This window comes from Notothenia rossii (genome assembly GCF_949606895.1).
Source record: "Notothenia rossii genome assembly, chromosome: 8".
Lineage (NCBI taxonomy): Eukaryota > Metazoa > Chordata > Actinopteri > Perciformes > Nototheniidae > Notothenia > Notothenia rossii.
This window is the reverse complement of record NC_136906.1, coordinates 6,252,602-6,262,970: the sequence shown is the minus strand read 5'-3', so window position 1 is coordinate 6,262,970 and position 10,369 is coordinate 6,252,602. Positions and strand designations below refer to the sequence as shown.

The window sequence follows — 10,369 nt, the reverse complement described above, 5'->3', positions numbered from 1 at the left end:
AGGACTCTTTAAAGTAGAGACACTACATACTGATATACACCTGAACATCAGCAGGAGAGGACTCTTTAAAGTAGAGACACTACATACTGATATACACCTGAACATCAGCAGGAGAGGACTCTTTAAAGTAGAGACACTACATACTGATACACCTGAACATCAGCAGGAGAGGACTCTTTAAAGTAGAGACACTACATACTGATATACACCTGAACATCAGCAGGAGAGGACTCTTTAAATATCTAGCTGGACACCTGATTTATTAAACTAAAATCCTGAGCCGTGACTATAATTTGTAATGTTTATGAACTGGCTGTAAATCCCTGTGAATATTGTGTTTCAGCATAAGTTAAACAAGATGAACTCTCTCCTTGTCGTTGCCCTTCGCAGCGAAACGCATTAATCCCCTTCTGTTCGGAGACGTTATAAAACCCAGAAGCGGTATCAGATTGCTCAGCGCAAATTTGGCATCACATATAGGAGCAGAAACACGTTTAATATTCGGCAAAGTGGCTCAGAATCAGAGCGGTGACAGAATGATGGCAGCAACTGCAGCTCCTAGTGCAGTGCGAGCGCCAGGGGAATCATAAACTGTGAGTGAGTGTGTGTGTGTGTCGGTGTGTGTTTCTGCAGTTTAGGCGGAGGCAGGGTTCAATGTGACACACACTCTTCTCTTAACGGTCTCCAGACAGTATGAGTTTGCCTTCCTGTCATCCTCTCTGCTGTGATCTGACACACACTCGCTCGCTCGCTCTGAACCGTGTTTGTGAGTCCTGTTGATCTGCCGTGGAAGAAAGTGAAGTGTCAGGACGAGAGGAAGCGCTGCGTGCACGTTAGTCAGAGATTTGGTGTCATAACACTATCTGGCTTCCTCCCCATGAGTCATGATATTAACTGTTAACTGTGGTGGGAGAAGTACTCCGATATTAAATGCTTATAGATACTTAATTACTCAACAATCCACAGTTATTTATATACATATTTATAATGGATTTTTATGACACATTTCACTCTTTTTCACACTTCCAAGGTTTATATCAAAATGTTATTTCATATTTATTACACATTTTTACTTGAATTGCTAATGTTTATATACAGTATACACATAATTGTATTAATTATTTATTGCACATTTTTAGAACAAAAATATTTGTATTTAGTTTTTAAATATTTAAGCAGATTTTCTTAACTTTTTCATATTTTATTGGACTTGTTTTTCCTTTTATTTCTAATTTAACTTCTTATGTTTATATAGATATATGTGGTGTCATTTAATCACCATTTTTTACTTTATTATAACATAATTTCTTAATTGGCATCAACTCCGAAATTACGTTTTTACATGTTATATTAAAAAGGAGTAACAAAACCACATTTCCCCCCAAGATAAATTAAGTATTCAAACGCGGTACTTTGTTACATTTTGCAATAAAGGGTGTGCAGACATGATGAATATATCTATCTGATCCAGAGTCAGTGTTAGCGGTCGCGCTGCATACTGAGTCAGCTCGTCAGATCAGAGCCAGTCTTGAGGGAGAGTCCCTTTTTATAATTTGTACCGCTCACAGACTTCTAATATCTTCCCCCAGATATCCCTCACTCTTTCCATCTCGCAGTCCTCCACACACTGACCTTTCTCTTCCCAATCCTCTCCTGCCTCTCCCCGTTATTCCTTTGCCTATCTCTCACCTATCCAACTCCACTTCATTCAACTCTACTTCCCCTCTCGCCCTTTTCAATTACTAAACAGTGTTGGATTTTCTTATTCTGCCCTTTCCTTCACCCTCCTCTTCCTTCAAAATATCATCCTCACTTGATGTTTCCAGATATATACAGCTGTAGCTTTGAGTGAAACGTTCACTTATAGGAAGATCCATCAATTTCACTGAACGCTTGAAGCTTTTATGTGTCTTAAAAACAGCGGATGCCAACAAGTGAGTGTACCTTAGCCACCTTAGCTTAGCGGTGGTGAAGTCATGTGACTGTGATTTTGTTCTTTTATAGTCTAACGTTAGCTTTTTACTTTTAGCGGTTGCATTTACAATTGGTTTTAAAGAAGCAATGCAGAAATTAGTTCTAAAAACCCCCTAAAAGTTATCATTGTAGCACTTTTAAAGTCAAAGCTTTTCTAATGTGTTTTGATAAGATGAGGTCCGTGGTAAACACGAGCTGAAGAGATTTTAACGTTGTATTCTACGACATAAAATACGTCACTAAATACCCCACAGGTGAGATTCTGAATCTTTTATGTGTCATTAAAACGGCGGTTGCTAACGAGTGTCTAAATGAGACTTTTAACCCTAAATGAGACGACTAAACGTCATCACGCTGAACATTAGCCACCTTTAGCTTAGCGGTGGTGACACAAAGTCATGTGACCGTGCTGTAGTTCCTACACATATTTGTAGTTCTGCTGATCAAAACGTGTAAGTATCATAAACGTGTGTTCGCCAGAGAGCTTGTTTTCTGCAATATTCCACAATCCAACGGAAGAATCTCATCGGCTTTTAGTTGAGGGACGCCTTGAGATGCTAACGGCCCGTCCACACGGCGGCATGCGTTGAAGCTTCACTTTGAATGGGGCGACGTCACGCTTTGCCGAACTGCATTGTGGTTCCGTCGCTTCGCTCACCTTGCTCGCTTCAAAAGTTGAGCAATGTTCAACTTTTGAAGCTTCGACGGAAGCGTCAGCCAATCCAATCATATGCCAGTACAAGCTCTAGCCAATCAAACCGCGTGCTTGTGTGTCCGGGGCGGGAGATTCATGTGATTGGTTGTTGGTCGAGTTTCAGACACGCCCGCCGGCAAGCTTCAACGCACGCCGCCGTGTGGACGCTGCGTAACATTTTTTATTTCGCCCCTTTTCTTCACTCGCCTTCAAAACTTCCTCACATATATAAACATCTTTACCTTTGAGTGCAACACTCCTTTGTATACAGACATCTCAATTCCTCTCTCTGGAAATTAAGGATTCGGATAATTTCCTCTCCCAGCGGCGTACAAAATGATGATTATAGCAATCATGAAGAAGACGACAAGAGGTTTGCTTTAATAACAACACTCAGCTGCTCACAACGGTTCTGTGTTCATATGATTATAATTCTGCTGTGACAGCTGAAATAAATAGTTGTGTTTGTGCGCTTCCTGTCACGCTTACTTATTGAGCACTCTCCAAATCGCAGCTGTGCGTCTCCCTCAAATATATAGTGTTTTAGGAAATGTTCAAGGTTCTTTATTTAGTCATACGAACATAGCTACAGTGTAGTTATGCCGATGGAAATCTTGTGTCAATGGCTTCTCCAACACAAAGCACAGATAAACAGACAAATATAATGTCATCTACAATGTAGGAAGAAAAGGCCTTGAGATTTGTTCGTGTGATTCTGACATGGTTATATCTTTCATCTCCCTTCATTAACCTTTACTGCATGCTCTTTAAAAATATGTTTTTACCTACAGGCATTGTTAAAGAACAGTTGACTACATTATGATCTTTAATCATTAAAAGATCAAATAGATTTTTAACTATAGGCACTCATATATACTTTATATATGAGTGTTTCGCTTTTATTTATTTTTCTTAATTAGTTTTTTACTGTTCATTTATGAGCAATACGCTAGAGGGGGTAGGGGTAGGCCCCTGTTGAACGTAACAGAGACTATTTGAGAATGTATTTCTTAAAGGTCCCATGTCATGGCCATTTCTACTGATCATAATTCCATTGTTGAGGTCGACTAGAATAGATTTACGTTGTTCAATTATCCAAACTCACATTGGTTTCTCATACAGCATCTCTGTATAGTATGTGTATTCACTCTCCCCCCCCCTGTGAGCCCACTGTGCTCTGATTGGTCAGCTCGCCCACTCTGTTCTGATGAGTCCACCACCGTTACAGCGGAACATCAGTGATTATGTGTTACCATGGCGTTTATTAGCAACCAGAAAGTGACACCAGTAATGACAAACCGATGAGAATGCTGCGTGGGGTCTGGGTGCCGTGTTGGCGGGACGTTGCGTGGCTCGCTGCTGTGAGGAGCGGACAGTGTGAGCTGGGTTACTGGTGTCGTTTCCTGGTTGCTGCGTGGGGTCTGCGAGACACCGAGGAACTCAGACTGAACACACACACACACACACACACACACACACACACGCTCACAGCCAAGCTTTTTCTGACATGTTCAATAAATTGACTAATAAAATAAAATAATAAAAAGCAGGAGAATATTCAACACAAATATTTTTACTTTTTTAGTATTAGAAATGTGACATAACAACACAAGAGAAATGTATTGGTAAGATATCCGACATGTTTTAAATATAATTGCAGATTCTTATAGTAATATGTTTGTTAGAATAAAAATGCCAATCTTGTCATTACACCTTGTGCTCTTTATATACATTTCCCCACTCTCCTTTATTTTGTAATCCCTTTATTCTCCCTCTTCTTGTTCCTCCTCAGACCCAGAGGAGCGTCCTGCAGCCTCCGCTCACAGAGGAGCAGAAGCAGAGAGTGAGGAGCGTGATCAATTCCCTCGCCCTTCACACTCCTCCAAATCTGCCCGTCAAGGTCCTGTATCCTTCATCTGTCAAATGTGTACATACTATATATAATCACACCAATCTCACACCAATCTCACACCCGGCAAAAACCTCCAAACATATTTCCGTTACCTCTTGTCCAGCCGGTTGCCCAATCGCAAACAAGTTTTTCATGTTTCCACTGAAGCAGCGCTCGCTCTCGGTTCAACTCCGGCATAAAATATTAGTTTGGCGAGCTCCAAGAACCAAGAGCTGCATACAGCAGAGACTTTAGTTGAACAACAACGGTTAGGGAAAGGAAGGAAGTTGCAGAAGTGCCAAGATCAAAAAGATATGCATCACAAATATTTATGAAAATGACATCAACAAGGCATAAGGCGTCATATTGTTGATTATTCACACTGAAAAAAATGAAACATTAATTAAATGAATTATGTCATCAGATTTCACACAACTGTATTAGGTTAGTTCAAAGCAATTATATTAGGTTTAAATACAAAATATCAGGCTCAACTTGCTATTATTGCTTTCAACTAGTTGTGTGAAATATGTTGACATAATACACATAATTAAAGTCAATGTTTTTGCAGCATACTTTGAATTACAACCAGTTTGCTATCATTGTGGATTACCAATAGAAGCAACAAGTACCTACTAATACTTGTATTATTTAGTTTGTTATCTCTAAATGTTGTTATTGATTAGTCAGACTGGATTCGGTGGCTATAAGCTAACATCATCCATAATGCACTATAAAGCTATGGCTGTATGTTGCTCAACAAACAGCTGTTTTTAAGACACACAGAAGCTTCAGACTTTCATCAGTGAGGTTTTTACTGACGTGTTTTATGTCGTAGAAGAAAATGTGAAAATCTCCTCAGCTTATTTCAGGCATCTAATCCAAAAAGTAGTTGAAAAACCTCCACTTTGAGACGAGGAAACAAGAAGTGCTGAAATGCTAACTCGTTCCGGGGTTTTAGGACTCATTCCTGCACCCCTCTTTTGTTGTTATTGTGAGGAAAATTCACGAAAGCAACACAAACGTTGACATCATGACGTGGCTCGTCTTGTGGTCACTGGGAAAGTAAACCGGTTCCTAACTGGTTCCTCTCGGTGCAGAAGCAGTATGTATGGAAGTAAGTAAAGTTTATTTATAAAGCGCTTTTCACAGACAAAGTCACAAAGTGCTTGACAAAACAATAAAACATCATCATAGGAATCATACAATGATAAATGACCACACAAGCCACGTGTTAAGAAGTCATAAAAGCACCAAAACTGCTAAGAACTCAGACACTTAGGATGTGAGAGGAGAAGACAGGAGACAGAGGTAAAGTATTGGTAAGATTTTTATTTTTCAAAAACAGCAAGATGAACAAAAAATGGTCACTATCGAATCTCTAGTTGAGATGAACAAAAACTTTACAATAGCACAAAGAGAGCATAGACCAGACCATGGCAAGAGACAAGACGAACTAACAAAGAACACTTTGGAGACAGGGGAATTCAAATACATGACAACAAGACACAGGTGAGAACAATCAGGGGCGGGGCTGACGCTGATGAGGGCGGGAGACACACACCAGGATAGGAAGTGGGAGACAAGACAGAAAATGGTTAAACAAAACATGAAACATGAACAGACTCAACATTTCTGTCGGTGCACAATCAAAACATCGTATAAAATAGAATAAAATCAAGCACACCGGTTACCCAAACGCCTGCCCAAACAAGAATGCCTTTAAATTATTGTATTTATATGTATGTTTATATTTACTGACCTGTTTTATGTCATAGAACAACATTTTAAAATCTCTTTATTTCGTACAGCTAACCAAAAACTAGTTGAAAAACCTTCACTTTGAGACGAGGAAACCAGAAGTGCTGAAATGCTAACTCATTCCGGGGTTGTAGGACTCACGGTACGTCCACACAGCCGCGTTAAAAAAATCTTGAAGCTGGGCGTGTCTGAAGCTTGGGGATTTTTTGCGAGCAACGCGACCAACAACCAATCACATGAATCCCCCGCCCCCGACATACAAAGCAATAGCAATGTTAAAATGAAGTAAACTAGATATAAAATCCCCAAACAGGCGAAAACCTACCAGTTTCACCCACTGCCTCTGCCACCTCCCTCCATGCCTGGTTCCTCCGGTTTGTATCCCGGTAAGTAAATAGGGACTGGTCATAAAGAACCGGGTGATTTGCCACCGCAATAACTCATTTCTCCTCCATTTTTAGGAATATAGAAAATGAACACTCCCAGCTTGCACGCGGTTTGATTGGCTAGCGCTTGTACCGTCAGATTTGCATAAACGGGATTTGATTGGCTGACGCTTCCAGCTCAGCTTCAAAAGTTGAACATTGCTCAACTTTTGAATTCTGAAAATCCTGGAAATCTTCCCTTTGCTTCCCCACAATGCAGTTCGGCGAAAAGTGAGGCAACGTGATGTCACCCGATTCAAAGTCAATGGGCAGAAGCGTTGGAAGATTTTTGAACGCTGCTGTGTGGACGGGCCGTCATTCCTGCACCCCTCTTTTGTTGTTAAAATGTTGAAACCATGACGATGCTGATCTTGTGGTCACTGGAAAAGTAAACCGGCTCCTAACTGGTTCCTCTCGCTGCAGAAGAAGTCCGTATGGCACGCTGCACACACACCATGATGGATTCACATTCTGTACTTCAAACATCAGCAGAGCATCTTCATTGATTTTCTCCAGCCAAGTATTGAATGTCTACGCCGTGCCTTCAACTTAATCTCCTTGAAAGTGTGTAGTACAACACGGGGTCGTTACTGTATTTCAGTCAGCCTCCAGTGCAGGGCTAAGTACATCTGTCGTGCTGATTGACTCTCACACACTCTTAAACTCTGTCAGCGCCCGGTGGAAGCTTTAATGGCGACTGTCACATAAAAACAATATTGCCATGTCACGTTTATAGTGAATAAATACAACTTAACAAGTGTCGGCAGAAGCTCGAGCCTCACTGGGGACTTTTCAGGCTTTTAAAATTTGTATTTTTGCCTCGTTTTAGAGCTTGTGGTCTTTTTTTTATTTATTAATGTGACATGGCAATATCAGCAGCGATTTAATTAATACTTCGATACAAAATAATGATTATTACTGTTTAATAAGATAAGATAAGATGGACCTTTATTAATCCCCGTGGGGAAATTCAGTGGTTTAACAGCAACAGGGTAAGAAGGGGAAACAGGACCGCACAGATTCACACCGATTAATACAATCAAAGATCAAAGAGACCAAACTATGAAATAAGAGATGAATTAAAATTAAAATGAACATATATACATGTTGGGTCATATATACATGTTAGATATATTTACATGAATATGTGGAAAGAGTGTGTATTTTATGTCCAGTAATTGTTTCACATTGTTGACTTTCAAACACACACACACACATCTCTGCTTCATGGCTCCTTAACCTTTGTCCTCAGGCGAGTTGGAGACGTGTCCATCTGTCTTTCTGACTTCACAGTGAAATCCGACTGAGGTTTTCCAGTAAACTACAAAACTCAACAAGCCATGAATCTGGCTGGAATGATTTTTTTTTTAAATTTGTATGTATGCGCCGTACATTGACACCAAGTCGAATTCCTTATGTATGTGTGAACCTGGGAATAAACCCATGTCTGATTCTGATCTGTTTCATTGTTCATGAATTGCTACACATCTTTAATCTTAAAGGTCCCCTATTATACTGTTTACTTATAGGTCCTCAGATATACACAGAGCCTGTCTCTGATTGGCTGAAACACCAAACAGATCATTAGAGCATTACCCATAATCCCCTCTGTTTCAGCCCTATTTCCAAAGTGCTGATTCTGTCTGTTAGATGAAAATAAGGAGCCCCTCCCCACGCCCCTCTGAGAGACATTTGGTTAAAAAGAACTCAATGGAGCTCTAGGAGGAGATTCAGGTGATAAGGGGGGGGGGGGGATCAGCTCATTTTCAGACAGGTTTTTATAGAAATGGATCAAAAAGAGAGAGAATCTTTGTTCCTGAAACTTTCAGAATCTCTTTCCACAGAGGGGACACATGTTGATGTAGAAGAGACATGAAGAAAAGGGGACACATGTTGATGTAGAAGAGACATGAAGAAGAGGGGACACATGTTGAGGTAGAAGAGACATGGAGAAGAGAGGACACATGTTGATGTAGAAGAGACATGGAGAAGAGGGGACACATGGTGATGTAGAAGAGACATGAAGAAGAGGGGACACATGTTGATGTAGAAGAGACATGGAGAAGAGGGGACACATGTTGATGTAGAAGAGACATGAAGAAGAGGGGACACATGTTGATGTAGAAGAGACATGAAGAAAAGGGGACACATGTTGATGTAGAAGAGACATGAAGAAGAGGGGACACATGTTGAGGTAGAAGAGACATGGAGAAGAGGGGACACATGTTGATGTAGAAGAGACATGAAGAAGAGGGGACACATGTTGATGTAGAAGAGACATGAAGAAGAGGGGACACATGTTGATGTAGAAGAGACACGAAGAAGAGGGGACACATGTTGATGTAGAAGAGACATGAGGAAGAGAGGACACATGTTGATGTAGAAGAGACATGGAGAAGAGGGGACACATGGTGATGTAGAAGAGACATGAAGAAGAGGGGACACATGTTGATGTAGAAGAGACATGAAGAAGAGGGGACACATGTTGATGTAGAAGAGACGTGAAGAAGAGGGGACACATGTTGATGTAGAAGAGACATGAAGAAGAGGGGACATATGTTGATGTAGAAGAGACATGAAGAAGAGGGGACATATGTTGATGTAGAAGAGACCTGAAGAAGAGGGGACACATGTTGATGTAGAAGAGACATGGAGAAGAGGGGACACATGTTGATGTAGAAGAGACATGAAGAAGAGGGGACACATGTTGATGTAGAAGAGACATGAAGAAGAGGGGACACATGTTGATGTAGAAGAGACATGAAGAAGAGGGGACACATGTTGATGTAGAAGAGATATGAACAAGTGGATTTTGCACAATAGGTTACCTTTAAAGGTGGGGTAGGTAATTTTGGAGAAACCAGCTCGAGTGCGCTAGAACTTAATGGCCATTTCCACTGATCATAATTCCATTGTTGAGGTCTACTAGAAAAGATTTATATTGTGCAATTTTCCAAACTCACTTTGGTTTCTCAAACAGCATCTCTGTAAACTACGTGTATTCACTGAATTTCACTCTCTGCCTTTTAACGGCTCGTTGTAGCTCCAATAGCTCCAGCCCCCACCCTCCCTGTGAGCACAGTGTGCTCTGATTGGTCGGGACGTTGTGAATCGCGCTGAGCTCCGTGTAGGTGTGGTTTCCTTGTTTAGCGATATACAGCGAAACACATCCAAACTCACCCTGAGCACACACAAAGTCACAGCCGAACTAAAAACAATAAGTGTGGCTTGATATTGAGTAAGAAAAAGGTTGATAAACGCTGTGAGAATGGGTCTGCAGAGAGAATTTCGCTGCGATCCCAACTGTCTGTTATCAGCCTGCAGCCAGGGAGGAGAGATCAGCAGAGCTGCCTGCACTGAGTGTGTGTGTGAGGAAGTCCGTGGATTGGTCAATTTGGACCAATCAGCGGGGGCTTAAGGTAACGGCTTCACGGATTGGTCCATTTGGTTCTGGGTACCACATGACCGTTTCGCGTCATAGCTCTGGGCGCGGCTACTTGCCATTCCTACGTCACAATACCCAGGAAGTAAACAATGGACAATGACGTATCTCCAACGAGGCGTTTTGGGGAGGTATTTTCTGTGTTAGAGTTTTACTCGCTACAGGGTGTACTTTGAGGGTTT

General features: G+C 41.1%; 1 protein-coding gene across 3 annotated transcripts in view; it reads left to right on the top strand.

Moving 5' to 3' along the window:
* mei1 (meiotic double-stranded break formation protein 1) overlaps positions 1 to 8,202 on the top strand; it is a 130,357-nt gene extending 122,155 nt beyond the window's left edge. For all 3 annotated transcript variants that reach the window (XM_079642566.1, XM_079642565.1, XM_079642567.1), the window contains 2 exons: positions 4,461 to 4,573; positions 7,998 to 8,202. In XM_079642566.1, coding sequence (XP_079498692.1) covers positions 4,461 to 4,573; positions 7,998 to 8,052 — 168 coding nt within the window. In that variant the 3' untranslated portion in view covers positions 8,053 to 8,202. The remainder of the gene's footprint in view (positions 1 to 4,460; positions 4,574 to 7,997) is intronic.
* Positions 8,203 to 10,369: the final 2,167 nt, after the last annotated feature.